Source organism: Ursus maritimus, unplaced genomic scaffold (genome assembly GCF_017311325.1).
Source record: "Ursus maritimus isolate PB19 unplaced genomic scaffold, ASM1731132v1 scaffold_17, whole genome shotgun sequence".
NCBI classification, from domain to species: Eukaryota; Metazoa; Chordata; class Mammalia; order Carnivora; family Ursidae; genus Ursus; species Ursus maritimus.
The window spans coordinates 25,665,668-25,692,374 of NW_024424119.1; the positions used below are offsets into that span (position 1 = coordinate 25,665,668).

The 26,707-nt window shown below is 36.2% G+C and overlaps 1 protein-coding gene across 8 annotated transcripts in view; it reads right to left on the reverse strand.

Annotated features, from left to right (window-relative positions):
• The window catches only part of RNF38 (ring finger protein 38), a 130,285-nt gene that overhangs the window by 13,637 nt on the left and 89,941 nt on the right, over positions 1-26,707 (reverse strand). For all 8 annotated transcript variants that reach the window (XM_040631608.1, XM_040631604.1, XM_040631603.1 and 5 more), the window contains 4 exons: positions 17,890-18,083; positions 11,721-11,934; positions 3,321-3,488; positions 1,952-2,122 (listed from right to left, as the gene is read on the reverse strand). In XM_040631608.1, the coding sequence (XP_040487542.1) occupies positions 1,952-2,122; positions 3,321-3,488; positions 11,721-11,934; positions 17,890-17,996 (660 nt within the window). In that variant the 5' untranslated portion in view covers positions 17,997-18,083. The remainder of the gene's footprint in view (positions 1-1,951; positions 2,123-3,320; positions 3,489-11,720; positions 11,935-17,889; positions 18,084-26,707) is intronic.

Genomic DNA, 26,707 nt, shown 5'->3' on the forward strand with positions numbered 1-26,707 from the left:
TTAATCTTTAACATATGAAACTGAGCATGTGTATATTTATAAATAAGAACCAGGGCTAAATGGGATAAAACAGAGCAGGAATGATGCTGTATTAGAAAGCTTATGGGCTTCAGCATCAGACAGACTCTTGCTGTTGTCACTAATCAGCCATGTGACTTTTATATAAATAACTTAACATGAATCTCAATATTATTTAGAGGACTGATAGGTTCAGTGCCTACTTCAAAAGCATGCTATGAACACTCAGACAATGTACAAAAGCAAAGCACACAGCATGTTTCTTCTTGACAATAGCTTTACTGAGATACAATTCACATTCTATAAAAATATCACCCTGCTAAGGGGTATAATTCAATAGATTTTAGTAGATTCACAGAAGTTGTACAACCATCACCACTACCTAATTCCAGAGTACTTTCACTCCCCCCCCCCAAACCTGTGCCCGTTAGCAGTCCATCACCCCATTTTTCCAGTCCTCACCAAGCCCTGGACCATCGCCAATCTACCTTCCATTTCTACAGATCTGCCTATTCTGGACATTTCATATGTATGTATCATTTGTATCTGGCTTCTGTCACTTAGCATAATATTTTCAAGGCTCATCCATCTTGTAGTTTGTGCACCAGTATTTCATTCCTTTTTATAGTTGAAAAATTATTCACTGCATCAGTTCATGGACATTTGAACTCTTTCCACTTTTCTGTTAGGAATAACGCTGCTATGAACATTTATGTACATATTTCTGTGTCTCTGATTCTCTTAGGAACATGTATTCTTAAATGTTAGTCTGACTTCCTCCTGCGTTAGACAATATCAACACACTGTTCACTATCCAAACAAAATTCCACTGTAGTATGGGAGCTTATATATGCTTAAGAGAAACCCCAACTGCTGACACTATGACAACACAAGTGAACCTAAGTTCTGATTTGGCTATGTGACCGACCTTTGAAGGATTCCAAGCTCAAATATAAGTGATGGCAAAATTTTGTTCTAACCTTAACTTCTCAGATATTGGAAGCTAAAGAACATCCTGGCATCAATCCTGCCCTGATTCGAATAGAAGATTTTCTTGTAGAAGTAGTTATGACTTTTTGAATTAGCCAAATTTCTGTCCTAATTGGCTTCTATACTTGTCAGGAGAGCAGCCAGGCTAAGCTCACCTTCATCTGAAACCCAGCATGGTGCATAAATCCTCGGTAAAGGATGATTAGGCTCTGCTAGAATACATGGGTCAAGTTCCCTTCGCAGAACTGAAATCTCCTCCCCTGACCATTCCGTATGTTCTCTTTCCTGTTCTCCCTGAATGCCTGATAGTTCAGATGTTTAACTTGGCCTGTCCAAAAAACATCTGGGCCTCCTTCTGTGCCTTCCCTTCCACTTCTACAGTGCTTATGCACCCTCCAAACCCCCAAAAGAAAATGCCTCTCAGCTAAATTCCAGTCCCAAGACTGAATTAACTATGTTAATAGATGATCTCATCTTTTCATCAGACTATAGAAAAACAGGACTTCAAAAAACCCCAGAAAACAAAGGAAAAAACCACTTGAGGCTCAGAAATTAACTTTACTAAATGAATGTAATTATTACAGCCAGTATAAACAACTTCATCAACTTTCATTTTCCACCACTTTAGAAATACCTAAACGGAAAAAAACAGAACTGAATTTTTCTTCAGATTTACTTCCTGAAGGATTACAGATATGAAGGAACAAATTTAAATTATACAAGAGACATATAAAAAAAGTAGAAAAATTTAAGCAACCAAGATAATTTTAGGTAAAGATGTTTATATTAATTTGTATGTCTGTGAATTCCCTAATTCTTTTAAGAACCAAAAGAATGCCTCAATTATAGTTTTTAAATGGTAACAAATTATATCTATTACATTAATCTGCCTCTTAGGTCTACACATTCTCTAAAAATTAAAGACGTAAGAGTAAATACCTACCGATCTTGATTGCTGTGTTTGGAAAGGGACAAACTGGCCTGGTGGTGGCAAATGAGGAGGATGATGGGGAGAAAGGTGAGGAGGATGTAAAAGGAATGGGTCACTAGAAATAAGGGGCGGGAACGCAGCATATGGTACTGGTAAGTGCTGAACTGAACATGCTTGAAGCATCTGTAAAAGAAATTGTTATTTGTTTAATGTATCAATATATTACTACTACTACTAATTTTTTAAAAAATCTATACATTGAGATTAAAATGTCATTGCCATAGCCCCCTCAAAAATCACACCAAAATGTCTTAACCTACATTAACAATGAAATAGTAGTGTGTTTTTGCATCTATCAGTAAAATATTGGTAACTAGTAACTTCTTTACTTTGACACCTAAGAAATGGGGTGAAGTGTGCGGCATAGAAGAGGAAGCTCCTTCTACTTGACTGAAGAAGCAGACATTACTGCTTTCCTTTCTAAGAACCCCTCCTTCTCAATCTTACAGAAATTTTCTTTTTTATAGAATTCTGATATTTATTAAGAGCCCAACTCACAGCTAAGTGCCTTATGTTATTTCTCTCAATATTTTAGTCTGCTATTTAGCACACGGATTCCATAATCCATTACTGAGAAACCAAGGTTGGGATAAATTAATAAATTAAACTAGTGTTGGTATCTGTGTGTTCCTTTTAATCTCACATTCAAAATAAGGATATTAGGATTATATTTAGTTTGAGCAAAGTGCTTTACTTTGAAGACCTTAGACAAGTCATTTAAATTCTCTGGATTTCAGCGACCTCATCTGTGAAATAAGGAAGTTGGACCGGGGGTTGGTAGAGTAAAGGATAAAACATAAACTTAAGAAGCAGAAAGAAGTGGGTGTGAATCACTGCTCTCTCATACTAACTGTCTCTGTGACATTAAGCAAGTCATTTTCAATTTCATCATCTAGAAAATTTTTACCACAGGCTTCCTCAGTGAGCAATAAGTAAGACCAAGCACTCAAAGTGCCTCTTAAAATCCACTAAGTGCTGAGACTATTACTTTTGATCACTGAAGCCTCTGAGACCAACTTATTAACTAGTTCAATTTCCTATGTTAGTACCCTAAACCCAACCTTTATCAGGGTTTAATTATAAAGTGCTGATACATGCTTTGTCTTCAGGATATTCAAATATGTATAATTTAATTTGAAAATATACCAAGTTTTAAAGCTAATTTTATTAAACTGTTATTCTAAGTATGCTTTGAGATTCCTGTTACAGTAAAATTGCCTTTTTTACTTGAAAGTGAAAAGCTTTTTACAAAGAGCAGTCTCTTCCAATTCTGTTTGCTTATAGAACACACTTAGCCATTCTACGGGGTCTGCAGACTTACTGGAGGAGGCACACTACAGACAGGGAGGTGCTGTCCACTGAAAACCACAGAGCATCCTGGGACCTGCTGTGTACTGCAAGCAGGGATGTGCTGGCCTGTGCAGAGTGGGATCCCATGTGGTGCCACTGTTGTTACTGTGTAAGAAACAGGGACAGTGCCCTGATGGAGCTATTAGGAAAGAAAAACAGAACCTTAGAACTTCAGCTGTTTGAATAAAAAAAATCAACTATTAAAAATTAAAATCTGGGCCTTTATTGATTCCCCTCTCAGCTGCACAAGTTTCACAACGTACTTCTCCAACAGTTTCGACCAGAATATTCTTTGTCTTTGTATAGGACAGCTGACTGTTTCAAGAATAGTATACGAAACCCACAGAACTGAAACTCAACTTGACCCTCAAAAAGACTTGAAATGTCCAGGAAAAAATGAACTGTTGTATTAACTCTTCTAGTCTGCTTTATAGAGAAAACTCTTCTGAGGAAACTTGGAAACAGGAAAGCTGTATCTTCTAATACCTAGATATATCCAACAGGAAGTTGTTTTTTTTTTTAATTTAAATCTAACTTGTAAAATAATGCAAAGTAGAATTTAAAAAGTTAAATAATTTCCTTCTCTCTTGGCCAGTCTGAGTCCTATCCTACCTGAGCCAAACAATGTTAATAACATATAACCCTTCAACATCTTTCTCCAGGAGCATACGAATATATACAAACAGATTACCCACAAATTGTTGTCATGTTTTTTTTTCCTTAGCATAAATGAGATATTACCTTGCAAATTACTTTCTTCAATTCGTATTGTAGATATCTCTTCAAGGGAGTTAAAGTCAATTCATTCTTTTTGATACCAGCCAAATATTTCAAGTACATTCCATTTAACACAGTCCTATCACTAATATACTAATGGGCTATTCATGTTGTTTTCACTCTTTCGCCAATGCAAACACAATTGTAAAAAAAATATCACTGAATATATCCTTACATACTAGAAGTTTCACTTATTCCAGAGGGATTCTGGGTAAAAGGGTGAATTTTACATTTTTGCAAAAGGCTGAGTAAGCCACAATCCTAATAGTAACAATAGGGCCCATTTCCTAGCACCTCCACTCAAAGTAGATGTACTTGTTATCACAACTGTGCTTACCTACCTGAAGAATGGAAAAAAAAAAACAAAAACAGTATTAACATGCTTGCTTTAAATTTGCATTTCCCTGATTAGAGCAGCTAAATATCTTGTAATAGGTTTATTAACAAGTTCCTGTTCTGTAAACTATCCTTTGCTCACTGACCATTTTCTATCAGGTTTTCTGTCACCTTCATTTAGAATTTATTTTTAATTAGAGATACAAATCTGCTTGTCATGTCTAACAAAGCTATTTTTCCAGTCTATCTTTTATCTTTTGATTAACCTTTTAATAGTAAATTCCATCTTTCATGAATTTTATTTATTTTTTAAATATTTTATTTATTTATTTATTTGACAGAGAGACACAGCCAGTGAGAGAGGGAACACAAACAGGGGGAGTGGGAGAGGAAGAAGCAGGCTCCCAGTGGAGCAGAGAGCCCGATGTGGGGCTCAATTCCAGGACCTTAGGATCACGCCCTGAGCCAAAGGCAGACGCTTAACGACTGAGCCACCCAGGAGCCCCCATGAATTTTATTTTTTGAATATAAATTTATAGTTCCCTTTATTGATGAGGATATACATATATATTCCTAAACTTTCTAATCCTTTTATTTTTTACATTTAACTTATATTCCAACTAAAATCTACTTTTGTTTATAGTGTGAAGTAGGGTCCTAATGTTTTCTTGCAATACTTGTTCCATTTATTAGGACACCCTTTTTCGCTCTAAACGGAAATAGCATCTTTTCCCACTCAATAACCTCCCACTTATATTCTGTGCCAAATTCACGTTGCTTTATAGGAAATTAGTATCTAGAAAGACAAGTTCTTCTTATTGCCACACTTTCTTTTCATCTTATTCTTTGGCCATTTTCACACACTTATTCTTATGTAAATAAACTCAAATTTTATCCCCTTTCAAAACCCACTAGTGTCTTGATTTTTATTAATCTAACTATACTAAAGGTTATGTTATTTTACAAAGGACACGAAATTTTATATTAAGGCTTTTCACTGGAATATTATGCCACATGTTCAATACTATAGTACTGTCCTTCAAGACATTACTTTTCTTCATAAAGATCTTATATTGCTCTTATATAATTTATTCCTCAAAGCTCTTCTGTAAGTTTGTAGGTTTTATTATATTGTCAATAGGTTGTTTTTCTCTATTTCCATATCAAACTGGTTAGTGCTATGAGAAGTTAGATTTTTATTTATGTATCTTGAATCTAACAATCTTATCCAACTCAATTCTAGATTTTTAAAAAATCTCTTTCCTACGTATGTATACAACCGTATCTGCTAAGATTCAACACAATTTACTTTTCTTGCGTTTTTGCTTTAGTGATAAAGAACCTTCAAAGATGATGTTCAGAGGCACTCATAACCTGATTTTCATGGAAATATTTACTGAATTTTTCTGTTCCCGCTCTGTCTTTTCCCTGAAATAATACTAATACTTTCTTCTAAGGAGTGGCTTGCTTTTTCACTTTTAAAATACTGTCTTTGGATGAGCAGAAATTTTTTTATTTTAATGAAATCTACTATGCTGGTGTTCTATTAAGTGCTTATCTATATATCCTGTTTAAGAAATTTTTGCCGACCTTATGTAGACAATCTCTTTTATCTATTTACTTATTTTTTACCTTACACATTTAGATCTAGAACCCAACTTTGAGACTGATATCAAGTAGGAGTCAAGGTTCCAATTTATGTGCATGGTTATCCAGTTGTCACCATAACATTACTAAAAGACCTTCCTTTCCTTCCTTGAATTCCTTTAAGCACCTCTGCCAGAAATTAAGTGACCAATAGATGTTTAAGTCTATTTCTGACAATGAACACAGTTCTTTAAGTTTAATTTATCAACAGTTCTCTGTATGGCTAGTGCTTTTCCCATATTTTACTTAAGAAAGCCTTCCCTACTTTAAGGTCATGAAGCTATTGCTACACACGACTTTCTTAAAAGCTTAACAGTTTTGCCATTAACATTTACATCTTTAATCTACCTGGAATTGATTTTTGTGAACGCTATGAGATAAAGGATCCAGTTTCATGTTTTCATTTGGATACCCAATTGTCCCAGCATCATTTATTAAAAACTCTATCTTCTTCCAACTCATCTGAAGCCATATGTCATTAAAAGTATTCATAAATGTGTGGGTTTATTTCTGGGCTTTATGTTCTATTTCATTAGCATAATTATTCTGGCATTAGAATCACCTGCGTTAAAACAGGTTGCTTGGTCCGCATCCAGAGTTTCTGATTCAGGAAGTCTAGTATATAGCTGAGAATCTGCATTTCTAAAACAAATGTGTTGGTGATGCTGCTACTGCTGGCCAGATGATCTAGGACATACTCTGAGAACCACTTGGTCTTAGCAACTAGACCAGAGTGCCAGTTGGCCAACTATCTTAAACAGTGGGAAAGTAAGTATTTACGCTTGTGGGCATCTTGATCTCTGCATAAGGCACCCACAGATAATAAATAAACAAGCATAGCTGCATTCCAATAAAACTCTACAGAAACAGCCAGCAGTAGCCTGCTTTTCCCCACTCCAACATAATTCCAAGTCCTTTATAAAATGCAACAGAAATAACAGAATCAGCTTTTCAAGTTACACCAAAAACTTTCTGGAAATTTACTTGAGATTATGCTATCTCTACATATTCCGAATATCAGTTTTGACAACGGGCAGTTTGGACAAAAAGGTTTAAAGCCAAACCTTCAGCATTTAGATAGGTTTTCTTTAATCTGCCTTAACAAAGTTTTATAATCTTCTACAAAGAAATCTTGAGCATCTTTTATTAAGATTGCTTCATAACTTCATATTATTTTGGTTCAATATTTATTTGACTATTATAGAGAATTTCAAACATGTTAAACAGTAGTATAATGAGTCCCCATATGCATCACATATAGCCTCCAAAACCATAGCCAATCCATTTCCATCAACTTCTCCCTTCCCTGTTTTTTGCTGAAGCAAATCCTAGGAACCCAACCTTTAATAAATATTTTAGTACGTATTTCTGGAAGACACAAACACAACCATGATAGCATTACCAACCTTCCTTAAGAAAAAGATCCTTAAAAATAATATTCTGTTCAAAATTCCTACTGCATCATCAATATCAAATTTTCAATCAGAATCCAAAAATGGTTCACATATTTGCAATTAATTGGAAGATCTCTAAGTTTATAACTGCCACTTGCATCTCCCCTCCTCACCCTCACTGCCACAGCTTACCTGTTGAAAAAATCTGGGTTGTTTAGTGTAAATATATCTTTAAAAAAATTTTTTTTATTATGTTTGATTCTGGTATAGAAAAATACAACTGACTGTTGATAGGTGTTTTTGTAACCAATCAATCTGTTCAATTCTTAATTCTAATAGCTTATCTAAGATGCTTTGGGCTTTTCTATGCATATGATCTTTTCATCTGCAAATACTGCTGGTGTTATTTGTTCTTTTCTTATTCTTAAACTCTTTTACTTGCCTTCTGTCCTCACTTATCCTCCATGACAATATTGGAAACAATTCATTTCCATTTCTACAGATTAACCTATTCTAGACATTTCATATAAATGTGGCCTTCTGTAACTAGCTTTCTTTACTTACCATGTTTTCAAGTTTAATCCATGTAGCCTAGCATGAATCAGTACTTCACTACACTTTTTAGTGAATTATTTCATTGTACGGATATACCATATTGTATCTATTCAAGTGATCGATGTAAGTTACAGATTAGTCTACACATTTAATTTGCATTTGGGCACCAGATCAAATTCTTTTAAAATAGAGTTTCTTGTGTTTTCTTCTACAGTTATATAGTGAGGAGAAAAATACAATTATTTCTTTCAATGTTTTATACCTATAACTACATTACCTTATTCCATTTGGTAGAACTTCCAATATAACATTAAATAAAAATGGACAGAGCAAACATCTCTAGTTGCTGATTCATCTCTGGCCAATCAGGATACTTGCTGCTAATTTTACTTATTATATTTAAGTAATTTCCTTTTTGTTCTTATTAGAGTTTTTATTAAATTTCAACTGACTTCAACATATTCTGATAAAATCATTATCATTTTCTCCTATTATTTGTTGATGTAATATGAATATTTTCATATTAAGTTACCCTCTTACTTGGAATAAACCTTATTTATTCATAGGTTATTCTTTTTGATACACGGCTAGACTGTATGTCTAACATCTATTTAGAACATCTTCCTTTGTATTTGAGTTGTTTTCTATTGTTCTTTGGGGATTACTATCTTTATATTTACTTTTGATATTAAAACTACATGGGTTTCATAAAATAATTAGAAAACTGGTCTTAAGAAAAGCCTGAAATCATTTGTATATTATTACATGAGAGTTCCTTACAGACTGGAAAAATTATCTGTGAAGCCATCTGATCACTGTGCCTCTTCAATGGTAGCTTTTACACTTAACGTGGTAATTCAAATTTTTCTATTATTGTTGGGTTAATTTTTGGAACTTCACATTTTCTTTCTGTCCCCCCAAGTTACACACAGAATTTCATTATAATAGCTAGTAACAAAATAATAATTGAGTGCTTACCATATGTACTAGTTTAAGTGCTCAAAATGAATCAACTCTTAATTCTCCCAACATCCCATAGGAAACAGGTGTTTTTTATTATCCCTACTTCTTTTGTATACTTGTTCTTTTCACCTTAACCAAGCTCACAAGGTGCTTGTTATTCTTATCAATTTTTCAAAGCACCAGGATTGGGTTTTGCGCTACTTTTTTTTAAAAAAATAGATTTCCACATTATTAATTTTAGTTGTGTTTCCTGGTAATTTATTCTTCTCAATTCCTTTTGGTTTACTCTGCAATTTTCCCCCCTAATTATTCAAGCAATTAGTTTATTTATTTTCAGTTTTTAAAATAAATAATGAAGGTTCATAAAATTTTCTCAGAAAACAGCTTTAGGCATTATCTCATTGACTTTGATGATTTTTCCTTTAATTTCCCTTAATTACAATCTTGCCTCAAGTATTTCAGTGTCATTTTAAAAATCATTTTTTTTTTTTTTGATGCAAAACTTTAATTAAATTTCTCTCTTCTAGATTCCAAAGGAAGCAAGCAATTGAATATTATAAACAAGTGATACAAATAAAGGAAAATGCGGGGACTTTCGCCAACTCCTCACTCGTCAGGAAGCAGCTAAGCATTAGCCTCAGTGACACCTTGTGTAAATTAGGTAATTGCTGATGTGTTTCTATTAGAAGTGGGTGACTTTTCCCTTTGACCTGCATACCTTGGTTATATTTTAAAATGTCTTCATTTTTTTTTTTTTTTAATGATTTTTTATTATATTATGTTAGTCACCATACAGTACATCCCCGGTTTCCGATGTAAGGCTCGATGATTCATTAGTTGTGTATAACACCCAGTGCACCATGCAATACGTGCCCTCCTTACTACCCATCACCGGTCTATCCCATTCCCCCACCCCCCTCCCCTCTGAAGTCCTCAGTTTGTTTCTCATAGTCCATAGTCTCTCATGTTTCATTCCCCCTTCTGATTACCCCCCCTTTCTTTATCCCTTTCTTCCCCTACTGATCATCCTAGTTCTTATGTTCCATAGATGAGAGAAATCATATGATAGTTGTCTTTCTCTGCTTGACTTATTTCACTTAGCATTATCTCCTCCAGTGCCGTCCATGTTGCAGCAAATGTTGAGAATTCGTTCTTTCTGATAGCTGAGTAATATTCCATTGTATATATGGACCACAACTTCTTAATCCAGTCATCTGTTGAAGGGCATCTCGGCTCCTTCCACGATTTAGCTATTGTGGACATTGCTGCTATGAACATTGGGGTGCATATGGCCCTTCTCTTCACTACGTCTGTATCTTTGGGGTAAATACCCAGTAGTGCAATGGCTGGATCATAGGGTAGCTCAATTTTTAACTTTTTAAGGGACCTCCACACTGTTTTCCAGAGTGGCTGTACCAACTTGCATTCCCACCAACAATGTAGGAGGGATCCCCTTTCTCCACATCCTCTCCAACAATTGTTGTTTCTTGCCTTGTCTATTTTTGCCATTCTAACTGGCGTAAGGTGGTATCTCAGTGTGGTTTTGATTTGAATTTCCTTGATGGCTAATGATTTTGAACATTTTTTCATGTGTCTGTTAGCCATTTGTATGTCTTCATTGGAAAAGTGTCTGTTCATATCTTCTGCCCATTTTTTGATTTGTTTATTTGTTTCTCGTGTATTGAGTTTGAGAAGTTCTTTGTAGATCTTGGATACCAGTCCTTTATCTGTAGTGTCATTTGCAAATATATTCTCCCATTCCGTGGGCTGCCTCTTAGTTTTTCTGACTGTTTCCTTGGCTGTGCAGAAATAAAAATCATTTTTAAACTTATGATTTATAGTTTTATCAGCTTATGACCACAAAGAATGTGGTCTAGAAAAATTTTTTCTTTTTAGAACTTCTTACTGCGTGATCTTTTTTTTTTTTTTAGTGTTTCATTAACACGTCTGACAGAAGATGGTGCCTGGGAGACATATTTTCTTTTAATTGTCAATATATAGTGTTTTCATGACTTCCTATCATCTAGTGCAGATGAAAAAATTAATACTAGTCTGAGTGTCTTTCCTTTGTTAATTTCTGTCTACAAACTTGACTTTTTCCTTATCCTTAAAATTCAGCAACTTTTTCAGATATATCTAGATTTGTGGCTTCTTTGACTTCAGAAACTCCACAGAAATCCAAACAATTCTGGTCTTTACTCTCAGGCTCTGAAGACTGACAAGCCCTCTTTCCTCGACTAGTCCCTCAGTTCCTGGCAGGAACAAAGGGAAATGAAGCCTTCTACCTGACATCCCTTTGGAGACTCATGGAAACCTATCAGCAAAGATGCACCCAACTGTCTTGCCTACTGAATTATCCAGAAGAAACTGGAAGGGAGAGGGAAACAGAAATGTGTATTCAAACTACCAGCTATCTGTTCTCTCCTGTTAATTTTGTTATCAGTGATTTCCAACCAATACATGAAATCAGAATCTGAGCTTTCATAACCTTGCTCCAAATTTTTTTAAAGTTCAACTTTCTTCTAAGCTGTGCAGAATTTAAATTAAGAAGAACGAACTTATCTAAAACAGCTTCAGTTTGGGGAAAATTATTTCCTTTTAGGTAAAATTAAAAGACATTTACAACAAAAAACACACAACCTCAGTAAACTGCCACCAATTTTTAGCATCTGTATTTTCTGGCCACTCTGTAACTATACCTGATCATGTATGTCAACCATTACTGCATTTTGCTGGGGTGGATGAGCAGCAGGGTGTAACAGACGGGGAGATACATTCGGAGGGTGGAAGGCTCGAGGTTCCTCTATTGCTTGCTGCTGTGCATAAGGGAGATGGTGATAGTTTTCATCTTGACTAATGGAATTATGTCGAGACAGACGATCCCTTCTTCCTCTCTGGCGCCTGACAGGAGGACTGTAATACAGCAAATGTCAAAAAAAGTCGTAATAGTTACTGTTGTGATCTATAAGGATTCTAAGTATTGTCTCTCTTTGTAATACATCAGTTTATAATAAGGCAAAAGCTTGAGTATTAAATAACTACTGTGGTTCCCCATCAGCTCTAAAAACATAAACATTTTTTTTTAAAAAAATAACAAAATTGGTACTCAGCTCTGCAAATATTAGAAATCAATAGCTCACTACTGGTCTTTTTTTGTTTGTTTAACTATGTAACTGCCCTTTGTAAAGGCAAAGTAGTCAAATATCAGCAATTTCACATGGCTTAACCCATTATTTTGCTCCCTTTATCTTGTAAACACACGAATTTTAATCTGCATATATCTTGCCAATCTTCCATATATGCCTAATGGGCACTTCATGTTTTATCTATCTAGCTAAGATATACAGAAAGACTTAGTTCCTCAAACTGGTAGTTGCCAGAGGGGAGTGGGGTAGGGGGAGCAAAATGAGTGAAGGGGGAGTGAGAAGTAGAGGCTTCCAATTATGGAATGGATAAGTCACGGGGATGAAAGGTACAGCATAGGGAATATAGTCAATGGCATTATAATAGCATTGTATGGTGATAGATGGTAGTTAAACTTGTGATGAGCAGAGCAAAACATACAGACCTGTCAAATCATTACACTGTACACCTGAAACACTGTGCCAACTATACTTCAATTTAAAAAAAAGAAATCGAGGTGAAAAAGAGTTCCTACATATTCAAAATGAGATTTTTTCAAAATTCAAGTAGAAAATAGAACATCTGTGGACAATTGCAAATATAATAGTAACTCAGTAAATGCTGAAAATGAAAATGACTGAGATAGCATCAGCATAAATATTCCTGTAATATACACAATTTTTAAGCATGAAGTTATGAAGGAAACCACTTTTACTCCCCCTACAACAGTCATAGTCATCTATATAGTTTAACACGAACTTTGTCAAGCTGTTACGGTGAAATCTCTATTTTCTACTTCTCTACAATTCCACGATTCATCTCCACTGCTTTTTACAATGACTTAGCACCAACGCAATTTAAAAAAGCAGACTCATCAAAACGTACTCTATAGGGGCGCCTGGGTGGCTCAGTAGGTTAAGTGGCTGCCTTTGGCTCAGGTCATGATCCCAGAGTCCTGGGATTGAGGACTGCATCAGATCCCTGCTCGATGGGCAAGCTGCCTCTCCCTCTCCACTGCTTGTACCCTCTCACGCGCTCTCTCAAATTAATAAAATCTTTAAAATAAACAAATAAATAAATAAAACTTACTCTTAGGCAAAAGAGGCCAAACAGCCCCCTTCGAGACACAGCTGCACCCACAGCCCCTTCAGCAATCTTTACTGAGATCAGGTCACCTCTCTACCTCTAAATTTGCTTCTTCTCACTCCCAACTGCCCAATCTTAAGGAGAACAAGGACATTCCTTCATGACACTAACTCTTCTATAGTACTCTTGATACCATTCCCCTGCTTCTTGTTCCATTAACTGCCTCCTCTAACTTTATTTTAATATGTCTCTTTTTGCAAAATTTACATATCTTTGCTTCAAAATCTACATGCTGTATTTCATTGAATTTAAGATGCCATCCACCCTAGAACTCACTTTTTAAATGTTTTGAGATAATTTTAGTATAGTTTTTTGCATACCCTTTGCCCAGCTTTCATGCTAGTATCTTCCATAAGCATAGAAAAATTACTAAAATTAATAAACCTTGGTATTATACTACTAATTAAACCAGAGCATATTTCAGATTTCACTAGTTTTTCCACCAAAGTCCCCTCACTGCTGAAAATCCAATACAGGATCCCATTATTGCGTATAGTTGTCATATCTCCTTTTTATTATTTGTTTTAAGGAGGTTTGGGGAGGAGCAGAGGGAGAAGGAGAAAGAGAATCTTAAGCAGGCTCCACGCCTGGCACAGAACCTGATGCAGGGCTCCATCTCATGACCCTGAGGTTCAGGACCTGAGCATGAAATCGAGAGTCGGGCACTTAACCGACAGAGCCACCCAGGTGCTCCTGTAGCTGTACAGACATTTTAAAGGACTGTTTTATGGGGCAGCTGGCTGGCTCAGTGGGTGGAGCATGGGACTCTTAATCTCAGTGTTGTGAGTTCAAGTAGGCTGCAGAGGTTACTCAAAATTAAATCTTAAAAACATATAAGATAAAGGACTGTTTTATGTTAAAAAAAAAAAAAAGGTTGCCAATTAAACTATGACATACTATCAATTCTAAGTCCTTAACAGACGCTGAGATGTGGGAAAATATGTACCTTAAAATCAAAATAGAGTACATGTGCTCAGATCATTCATCTCCTGAAAATCTACTCAACCTATACATAAACTTCAAGGGCCCCTTTATTATTTTTTATTCTCTTTGTTGCCACTTGTTCTCACTTTCCTACTCAAAAATAATTTCAGCAGCACTCCAACGAAACACAAATTAAGATCCAAGTCCTCATGTTGACATTCAAGTCTATTATTTGGTCTCTTTATCTTTATTATACGGCCTCTCATTAAATGTTACATGTGCCTTTGCGACAACATTTAGAAAGCAGAATAGCTGAAAAATCTAGAAGTAAGAAATAATGATAAAAAACAAATATTTCGTTCAGTTGACTTTATTGTATCTTGTCATTTTATTTTTGGCGTATCATTTGCCACAAAGCTGTTCTGTCCTCTTACCCGCCTTTTGTTGGATTGAGTTTTTTACACATGTTGTGTGTTTTTGTGTAGAAGTTACACATTCCTTATTTCTATTCTCCTAGTGATTACCCTTAATTTTTAAATATATACTTCCACTTTTCTAAAACATCTAGATTTACTCAACATTCCTGGCACGTAGAAATTAAACTTATATACTCTTCTCCCTGCTCTGTCCCCATCTCATGGGCAGATCTCCGTATTTCTTTTTCTTTTTTAAACAACAGACCTTTATTCAGACTTAACTGTATGTCTTTTTCATTTCCTTTGCTAACCAATGGTCCTGAATCGTAGTTCTTGCATTCATTCCTCTGCTTCCTGGAGAGAGTAAAACTTTTATTAATTCTTTCAGGGAGGATTTCTTGCTGTTCAATTCCGTCTCTTAATATTTGAAATGTATTTATATTTTGGCTTTATACTTAAGTGATAAATCAGCTGGCAGAACTTAAAGTTTCTGTCTTGGAATATTTGTGAATTTTTATTATCCTTGGTTTATGTTCTGCAAGTTCACCAAAATCTTGTTCAACGGTCTTTCTTAAATTCTGAGAAATGGTTTTGCATTATTTCTTTAAAAAGGTCCCTTCAATTGTCTCCATCTGAAAATATTATTATACATACTTAGAACTGATGGCTCTGTCTCTATATTTAAACTTTTTTATCCACACTTTTTATTTTGCCTTTTACACTACATCTGGGAAAATTTCTCCACTTGATCGTCCAGAAACTAGGACAGCTTTTCTGCACATTTACTGAGTTCTAATTTTTTCCTTAGTAAGGTTTCTAGTTGACTTTAATGAATACAATATCTTCTTGCATCTCTCTCATGTTACACTTAAAAATTCTGTCTGTTCTATTAACTGTTTAAGTTCTTTGTTTTATTGAGTTTAGTGTTCTTCTCTCACTTTGTGTGCTCATCTTTGTATCTGAAATTATGTTAGACTACTGTTGAATACTGTATCTGCTTGGAGGCAATCTGGCAGCTAAGCTTATAGCTAGCCTATAATAAAGTATGGAGTAAGGAATAACACACACTGCTGGGCAGAATGAGCCTATAAGCTGGTTTTCTAGGTAAGTGCTTCCTCCTACCCTCCCCCCTCTGTGTTTCCATGAGCTTAGAGTATGATGCTTCTCTTCAATTTAACAACCCATAGCTAGTTACTACTACCACCTGGAAATAGACACGTATGACATTCCTTCTCTGATCCAGAGCCTTTCCTATGACCCAGCATTTGTACTCCTAAGCCTATACACTAGTGAAATGTTTCCACATGTACACCAGGAAACATGTACATAAAAGGTTCCTAATAACATCCTTTATAATAGTAAGAAACTGAGCATAACAATTACTCAATAGATAGATAAATAATGGTATATCAATACAATGTAAGATTATACCAACTAAAAATAAATGAACTACTGCTATCCACATTAAAAACAGAATGTTTGATAAACAAAGCCAAAGAAGAATACATTTAAATGAAAGTAAAACTGGCAAAACCTAAAATTATATTGTTGTAGAATACATTCCTAGGTATTAAAAAGCATTAACAAGGGAATGATGTCAAATCACAGAACAAGATTTATCCTCTAGGAAGGATGAACAGGGGCTTTTGATATATTAACAATGTTCTATTTTAACCTGGGTGTTGGTATACTTGTGTGTTATCCTTTTAAGTGTTACGCTTGTTTCACATGTTCTTCTGAACGTATGACGCATTTCACCATAAAACAATAGACAAGATTACAGCAGGTGCTCAGACTGCAACCCTGAAACAACCATATTGTCTCATGCTATAATATTTAACAGCTATAAAGTATTTTACCTGGGTTGACATACATGATTTTAACTTAAATATTCCCATAAAATTGGGGGAAAATGCACCAAGTAATGTAAAAGTCTTAGTGTCTCAACAGAATATAACTCAGGAACAGGTTTATTTTGTCTCATTTGGAACAAAGAATGGGGGGGTTTTGATTTGTTTTTAAAGATTTTATTTATTTATTTGTCAGAGAGAGAAGCAGGCCCCCGGTGAGCAAGAAGCCCAATGCGGGACTTGATTCCAGGATGCTGGGATGATGACCCGAGCCAAAGGCAGACGCTTGACCGACTGAGCCACCCAGGGCGTTTCAAGACTGGTGGTTTTAAGATCCTTCAGTATTAGTTTTCCAGGGTTGCCATAACAAAATACTACACACTATGTGGCTTAAACAACAAAAATTAATTTCCTCACAGCTCTAGAGACTAAAAGTCCAAGATCAAGGTGTCAACATGATGGGTTTCTGGTGAGAGCTCTCTTCCTAGTTTGCAGACAACCATCTTTTCACTGTGTCCTCACATGCCAGAGAGAGTGAGTTCTCTGGTGTCTCTTCTTATAAGGACACCAATCCTATTGGATTGGGGGCCCCACCCTTATGATTTCATTCAACCTTAATTACTTCCTTAGAGACCCCATCTCCACATATAGCCACACTGGGAATTAGGGCTCCAACACATGAATTTTGAAGAAACACAAACATTCAGTCCATAACACCTTCCTAACTCAAGAGTTTCAATGTTTCTTAGATTATCAACATCCTGGACACGCGAACACTTGTCTCACTCCAAGGATACACAATTTCCCTGAAGTAGAAATGTATGGCTCAGGCCACAACTGAAGAGGAAGAAGCTCAGAAGAAATATATTCCTCTGGGAAGGAAAGCCAGGGGCCACATCCCATGACAGAGAAGACTGAGCACTAAAGTTAACCTCAGTCAGTTTTTCACACCACAGGCTCCACAGTTTTACAAGAAACCTAATTAAGCTCCCAATTGCCTTAAGGATACAGAAGATAAAGGAACGGAGTGAAAAAGAGGTAGCTCATTTCTCGGGTCTCCATATTTCCTTATAGTTTTGAACTATAAAATGCATTTTTCTGTAATCAGAACTGGAGGCTAACCCACACAAAGCCTTAAACCATAAAGTAGCTGAATTCATATATAATGGCATGGGTTGACTTTAGGTAAATCACTTTACCCTCTTTTAATTTCTTCTATAACTCTCATGCTCTAGTGTGGGAGTCTAAACAATGTGTCATGTTGTAATTCATGTGTGAGTGTATGAGCATATGTGTTAATGTGTTTATAAAATGCCCATAGGAAAAAAAATGCTTTCTGACATTAAAAAAAAAATCTCATAAATCTATCAATGGAAGAAAATTTAAGAAATACATTGTAATCAACTAACCTTCTTCTGTTACGTGCAGGTGTGTTGCATCGTTCCCCTGAGAAGTGATGTTGGCTTGATCGAACTGAAGGGGGCTGCCTATTTGATGTCATCTCCCATGGTCGCATTGGTGGTGAGGGAGCTGGTGATGCTGATGTATAATCAAAGACTGAATGAGAGAGGCGCTGTCTCTTGGGACTCGGACTATCTTCACTCTGCCAATGCAACAAAATCAATCAACTTAATGAGACCTTTTAAGGATTTTGCAATACTATATACACACAGGTGTTTAAATATATTTACCTTAAAGAGTAAAGGAGGGGGAAAATATCCTGTCAACCCAAATTAAGTATCTTTAAAGAATAAAGATTCTGGGTAAGGGAAGGGAGATGCAAAGTAACTATCAAATGAAAGTAAAACCTGTTTCTTCAAAATCATCATAAAACTCATCAACATATAAACACACAATAAGGCGATAAGCAACTGTATAGAACTTGACCATTTATTTTTTAAACATTCATTCATTCTAGAGAGAGCGTTTACGCTAGGGGCAGGGGGAGAGGGAAATAGAGAACCTCAAGCAGAGACTCCCTGCCAGTGAGAGCCCAACACGGCCTCCATCCCATGACCTGAGCCAAAATCAAGAGTCAGAAGCTTAACTGACTGAGCCACCAGGCTCCCATTGACCATTTCTTTAAAATCCCAACCCAATTGAGAAATTCCACTATGCTACCTCATCAGTTAAGTTACTCTTTTAGGGATCAATTCTCATCTAAGAGAGCAACTGAGGAGGGGGTATAATTCAAGTAATTTCTAAATAACACTCTTCTGCTTCTTATTCCTATTGTTTAAAATTTATAGGGATAAAATAACATTTACAAAAACAAAGGAAAGGAACAGTCAACTGATCTCGATCATCAGTTGTTGGGTTTTTTTTTTTTTAAGGTATTTATTTATTTATTTATTTATTTGGGAGAAAGTAAGCTGGAGGGAGAGGGAGAGAGAATCTGAAGCAGACTCTGAACTGAGCACAGAGCCCGACATGGGGCTCGATCTTGTGACCACAAGACATGACCTGAGATGAAACCAAGAGTCTGACACTTAACCAGGACTGAGCCACCCAGTCATCCCCTCATCTAGATCATCAGTTCTTAACTAGTACATTATAACATTTTGGGGAAGACATGGACTTTCAGGTAAATCATGGGAGTGGTGGATAATTCAAAACCTGTTCCTGTTACCTGTTGAGGTTTCAAGGGTCACAGCACTGTTTACTAGCTATAAAATTGGTATGGATCTCTTAGTTCAATTATAACTCTCTAGGATTCCCCACACAACTCAATTTTCCAACCCAGTCTCACAAAAACTGTCAAAATTACACATTAACCTAATGTCTGGGGAGGGTTATGTGTTTTCTAAGAGAACCTCTCTCATCTCAAATCTACTCCTTCAAGTTCTAATTACTTGGGCATCACAGCACTTTTGGTTGCAAAATAATTGGTGCCTGCTGCCAGCACAAAAAATCAGAATATTAGCAAAAGAGTATACAGAGCTCCAATACTACAACATTAGATTTTAAAAGATAAGCATATAAAACAGAACTGATAAACTGACAGGAATAAAGCAAACTGCTAAATGGTTACTTTTGATCATTCCAAGTTATTTAGCAGAGGTATTCCCAAAACACCATTTTCCTTATGTACTTAAGTTTATAATTCAAATTTGTCATTTTAATTAAAATAGAAAATAGTTTTCAGAACCACAAAGACACACCTTATTTTCTCCCTAGATTTAATGGTGCTATTAAAAATATGCTTTTAACCCCTTTGATTTTAGTAAAATCAGTTATGCTCTAATAATCCTAAAACTTAAAAAATAACCAATGAAATTTTGACATTTTAGTTAAAAAAAAAAAAAAAAAGCCGACTGATCAAGACCTGGCAAACTCATACATGAACTACACACAAGCACTAGAAATAAGTGCTCTCCAGTTGTAAAATAAATGACTTTTTTTAAACTACCAAATGCTAGCAACCAATCATGATCATTAGCTTCCATATGTATATCCCTATACTGCAAAGCTTAATGCCAAGCTAAGACATGGAACTCTGAATTCTAAAAATTAACGGCCCAAAATGGAGGGGAATGGTACAGACCCACAAACACCACCTGAAGAAGCACTTAGACTATCAACCTTTACAAATTTTCAGTGATGTTAAAACTGTGGGTTAACACTGTTCTTATTTTACAACACATGCATTCTTTTTAAAGAGATAAGCAAAGGTGACTGGGAAGTTTCCCATCTCTTCCTTCGTGCTGTGATAGGCTCACATTAGTGAAAAGGGGGAGACAAAGTATGTGAAGTGAGCTATTAAGTCTTCCTTTTTTACTCAAAGTAACAGAAAACCAAAATGGATAAAGACAGGGAAATATTAAAAAGTTAGTTTACTATATACGACATGGTTTCATCACATTCCTCATCAATTTTAGTCCTCTAGGGGCGCGTGGGTGGCGGTCGTTAAGCTTTTGCCTTCGGCTCAAGCTGGGATCAAGCCCCCATCGGGCTCCCTGGGAAGCCTGCTTCTCCCTCTCCCACTCCCCCTGCTTGTATTCCCTCTCCCGCTGCCTCTCTCTCTCTGTCAAATAAATAAGTAAGTAAGTAAAATCTTTAAAAAAAATTTTTTTTTAGTACTCTAAGGAACTCCAAAAATATCCTGTTTCCAGAAAAGGGAAGAGGGAATAACATACAAAGAAACAAGAATTAGATTAGCATGGGACTTCACTCAGAAAACAAAAGATGCTAAAAATGCTGAGGGAAGGAATGCCTGGGTGACTCAGCGGGTTAAGCATCTGCTTTCGGCTCAGGTCATGATCCCAGGGTCCTGGGATTGAGTCCCACATTAGGCTCCTTGCTATATATATAGCTTTTTAAAATAAAAAATAAAAATAAAATAAAAATATTGAGGGAAAAAAATACTGAACCTAGAATTTTATACTCCAACTATTCATCTAGTGTGAAGGCAAAAACAAAGAACCTACCAGATGTATAAAGATTCAAAGATGTTTCTCACATATTCTTTCAAAAAATTTTACTTGATTGACTTCGTATGTGCACACATGTGTTCTCTCTCGAGGACATACACATGTGCGCGCGACACACACACACGATCTGATAAGCAGCAGAAGTAACCCAGAAGTGCAATGGAAAGAAACCTCAGGATGATGGCAGTAAAGGTCTGAAAAGTCATCATTCCAATTAGAACAAGCTAGAAGACTTCAAGAAAAATGCTCTTGGAAGTTCTCCCCCCATTTTTAAGATTTTATTTATTTATTTGAGAGACAGCGAGCGAGCACGAGAGCAGGGTTGGAGGGGCAGAGGGAGAAGCAGACTGTCCGCTGAGCAGGGCGCCTGATGCGGGGCTCAATCCCAGGACTCTGGGATCATGACCTGAGCAGGAGGCAGCCACTTAACTCAGGCACCCCAAGAACTTGGAATTTCTTAATAAAACTTAAGCACATGGCTCCTCTGTCATAGGAAGTATAAAACGTAATCAGAGTCTAGAAAAAACAAAGATGAAAACAAATCTGTATCATTCTGTCACCTAACACATTCTTTGAGTGCAACAGGCAGAGATGTAATTACATCTCCTTCTCCATCGGTCAACATGCTAGTTGGTTCTGCAATGACTATACTCTTAACACTATGAAGAATGTTTACTGGTTTTCAATTTTATGATCAACTTAGACAAGGCATGCAAGATCACCATTGTAGTTACAGGGGGTTTGAAAAAGACCTCTGTTTTGACAGAATCACGGACCAAATATGAAAATCATCAATAGTATAACATCCAGAGATAATGGCTTAAATACAACAAAAATAGGTTTTAAATCCAACGATGAACTCAAAAAAAAAAAAAAAAAAGGAAAAATTACCAAGGACCAAAACAAAGAGGAAAACTGAAAACCAGGGTTGTTTTTGTTTTGTTTTTCTTATCTTGGGGAAGGACACAGAAGATATGGCCTTATCACTCGCTGAGAGCCCTGCATAGAGCCCAAATTTCCAAAGTACTATACTTGCAATAAAAGGGAAGACTAGAGGGGCCCCCGGCTGGCTCAGTCGGTAGAGCATGCGACTCTTGATCTCAAGGTCGTGCATTCGAGACCCGTGATGGGCATGGAGCCTATTTTAAATTAAAAAGATAAATAAAAAGGGAAAACTAGAAAAAGCTCACTGGCATGGAGAATCAGTAAGAAAACATACCCACTCTGAATGGACTGGGAACTGGAGAAGAGATTTCTCCGCTGAGAATTCAAACCACAGGTTAGCTCAGCTCCTCACACCAAGTTTAGGGTTCAATTTTTTCATTGCCCACAGAGGTTGCCTATGAACCTCTAAGCTTAGAAATATAGAAACTGGTTCAGAATTATGCTACGACAAGGACTCTTCACAGAGGTAAATGCACAGCAGAATCTGGAGGGATACTCCCATTACCTTGGCCAGTGGTTCTTACATTTCTGCATGTGTCAGAACCACCAGGTTGTGGTTGAGCCCACTCCCCAGTCTCTACTGAGAAATTTTAGATTAGGGCCCAAGAATCTTCATTTCTAAATTGATCTTGGGTGATGCTTGCTACTGGTGGTCTGGGATTATACTCTGAGAACCACCAAACCAAGTTCAGGAACTCTCTTAGGAAAAGTCCCTAAGGGTAAACTCACCATAAAGGAGAAATTTACTTTTTCAGGACACCTGGGTGGCTCAGTCAGTTAAGCACCAACTTTTTTTTTTTTTTTGGAAAGAGAAGGAGGCGGGCAGAGGGAGAGAAAGAATCTTAAGCAAGTTGAACACTTTAACCAACTGAACCACCCAGGCACCCCAATGTCTGACTCTTGATTTTGGCTCAGGTCATGATCTCAGAGTCGTGAGATCAAGCCCCACATGGGGCTCTGTGCTGGGCGTGGAGCCTGCTTAAGATTCTTTCCTTCTCCCCCCACCCCACTCTCTCTCTCTCAAAAGAAAAAAATTTTTAAAAATTCCCAGACCTTCTCCACTTGCCTTAACTATCTTTGACAAAAGATAAAATTTCTCATTTCACAATTAAGAAACAAATGTTAAATTTAAATGACCCAGAGAGAGAAAACACTGAATTTCATTCATTTTAAACAATAGATGTCAAAGTACTTAGAGCACTAAGACACTCCACATAAAGCAAGTTGGTAACAAAGAATAACCATCAAGATGGACCCAGTTGTTTTGTTTTGCAAAGGAAGGATATAAGCAGGGGAAAAGCAAGAAATTAACAATTTCATATTTTAATCACACAATATGGTTTATAAAATGATTTCTATACATTCTCTTTTAATTCTCCACAACCTGAAGTTCTTCGTTTAAACTATTAAACTATATCCAGACTGCTGTGTTTCTATTGGTTAAGTCGAACCAAAGACAACTGAATGATTACACTGCCCTTGAACAACACAATACATAGTCTTGTTTCACATAATTCACATTGGACTTCAATTTTCTAATGCACAGCTCTGATATTGCTCAGCTCAAAAGATTTCAGAATAAAATCTGAACTCATAACCAGACTAACAGTACATTTTCCTGGGATGTTATCTTGTTCATATAGAGGGGAAAGAGGCTTTGAATACTGTATTTTCAAAAGCACACATTAAAAAAAAAATCAGAAATTTGCTTTTGATAGGATCCAAGTTTGTGTTTTTTCATGAAAGGCCAAAGAAAAGAATAGTTTTTTATGAGCAGTGAGTGCTTGGAAAGGGAGTCTAGTGGTATAGCACTGCAGTCCCATCTTAATGAATAGAATCCAACATTGTGTGAAAATATGATGTTACTATCACTGGTAGTCCAACTTCTAGGCCTCCCTAAGTTAAGGGAGGCCTACATGGGTAATTTTTTGATACATATTAATGTCCTATTTTTTCTTAAAAAAAAAAAAAAATTAGGTAGACTCCATGCCCAGCGTGGAGCTCAATGCGGGGCCCGAACTCACAACCCTGAGATCAAGACCTGAGCTGAGATCAAGAGTCGGATGCTTCACTGACTGAACCACCCAAGCATCCCTTTTTTAATTTTTAATTACACAAAACATCACTGGTTCACAAAAACTGATTTACCTTGATGCTGTAATTTGTTTCCAAATGGTATGTTAGTTCCACCAAAGCACTAGATTTTATGCATCATGAATCTGTAACTATAATAATTTTAATCTGTAAACACAAATCAATGGTTAAAATAAAAAAACTGAAGCATAAACTTGAAACCAATGAAAACAGAGAAGATATTCAGAACAACCTGAAATCGGGAGATCCCTCTGAGATACCCACATGGAACTGTTCTGCAGACAGCTGAAGCTCAGAGACTAGAGATTTCAGTTTTTGGTATATAGAGAGATGGCAGGTTAATGAAGCTACATGCACGGACAAAATTTCCCCAAATAATTTATACAGAAAAAAGGAAGTCCAATCCTGAACTCTTAAGAAATATTTTACACCAAGTAGCTGATAAGAGGAAAGTGGAGCGTGGTGAAAGAAGCCAGTGCAATGGAGTTTCAAGGATACAACTGAGAGGTCACATAAGACGGGGACCGAAAAACATCCACTGTATTTAACAACAAACATCTCAATGACATGGAGCTACTTCTTTGTAATATGATTTAGTATCTATCATGGCATACTGCCTGCCCCTTACAACAATTTCCAAAAAAGGTTCTCCCCCCATCCTTTCTTTGAAAAATCTTTCTTATGAATTTAGAATAATTCTAAGTTTTGTAAAATCATAAAATTCTGGTATTTTGGCTGAAATTTTTATTAAGTAACTTTGCTGGAGAAATTTTTTTCCCAATAGTCTTCTCTTTCAGAAACCTAGTCTATTTCTGTGTATAAATCATGAAAATTTCAATTGCCTAATTAACTTTCATAAATTTACAAAATAAAGTATCACACAGTTATCATTAGGATACAAACACACACCGCTGAAATCAAGGATTGTGCGAGACATGAAATCTAAGTTCCCACAATGTACCTATTTTATGAAAGCACCCAATCACAATCAATGAATTGGTTGATAGTGTAGAAACTGCTAATTTTAGAACTATAAGGGGTAGATAGCAGAGACAAAAGGGAATTTTTTTGGGAGACGAAATTGTACTAATATCTTGCTTGTGGCAGTGGATCCACATCTGTATGCATTTGTCAAAAGTCACAACCTGTACTCCACAAGGGTGAATTTTACTGTATGTTAATTCTACTTTAAATTTCTAAAACAATCAAAGGGGTACTCTCATCCTAATGTTAAATATAGACTTAGTTTTATAAAGATGCAAATGTGCCTATACCTATACCTCTTCTGTGAGAAAATCCAGAGTGATAAATACATAAATATCAACTGAGGGGCACCTGGGTGGCTCAGTGGGTTGAGCATCTGCCTTTGGCTCAGGTCATGGTCTCAGGGTGCTGGGATGGAGCTCCACATGGGGCTCCCTGCTCAGCAGGGAGTCTCTTTCTCCCACTCCCCTGCCCCCCACTCGTGCTCACTCTCAACCTCTCTCAAGTGAATAAAATCTTTAAAAAAAAAAAAAATCAACTGAGGTCAACCAGGAAAACGCATACAAGAATATTCGTGGCAACATTGTGTGCAATAACAGTAAAAAACTGGTAACTACTGGAAATGTCCATCGAAAAGAGCATGCAAATTTTGAATAACATATTAATGTCAGCATATTCGTATAAAATGAAATACTAGAAGGAAAATGAATCAACTACACAGCCACATGCATCAACATGGATGACTCTCAAAATGACAAAAATACAAAGTATGATACCATTTATGTTAAGTTCAGAAACTAAACAGTATAGTATTGAGGGATATTCATGTGGTAAAACCACTTAGAGAAGCAAAGGGGTATTAAACACAAAATTCAGAGTTTTACCCAAGGCACAGGTATGGGACAGCAGGTAGATATAATATGGAAGGTCATATGAATACTTCTAAAGTATTGGTAATGGTTGACTTCTTAAGATGGATGGTGTTTTTTTAAATTATACATGTGTCTGCTTTATAACTTTCATATATGAAATATTTTGTAATTTAAAAAAATTAAAAGCATGCAAGTTTTGAACGGTTTTGACTAAGAGTAATATAAAACAAGTACAAAGGTCTTTAATACACAAGAACAGTGACAAAATCGATAAAGTGGAGATAGATGACAAATATAGCTAAAAAACAGATAAGATTTTTGTTCAAAGATGACTGGTGGCTGAAACAAGGATCCAGAAGAATATCAAAAACTTTCTTTCTCCTCTATGACCATCCCACTTACTAGCAAACACTCAATTCCCATGCTTGGAAGTCGGGGGGTCAACAATTTTTTTACTCCTATACAAGACTGCAGGGAAAATGATATCCTCTGAAAAGAGCCTAGTTTCAGCTAAGATAAGGGAATAAAGAGGATGCTTTAAGAAAAAAAAAATGCAAAAGGTAGGTGAGTCTGTTTAAAATGGAGTATTCCACAGGGAAGGGAAAGTAGAAAAAGCTGGCAGGGCAGGAACTTGGGGTAGAGCCAAGAAATGAAAACACAACACATTAAAAGAATAACTCCAAGGATAAGAAATGGGTAGATTTCTCCCTTTCCTGTGGCAATTAAGTTTTCTAAGGATGAGAGAAGCATAACTGGAACAAGAAATCATACCCAATTGTAGAATCAGAATTAGTTGAAGGTATGTGACAGTATCTCAAAGGGGATGTGAGAAAGATTTACTTTGCTTCATGTGCAACAGTGGTAGGCAAGGAAGTGGGCAGAGAAAACTCTCCAGTCTTCCC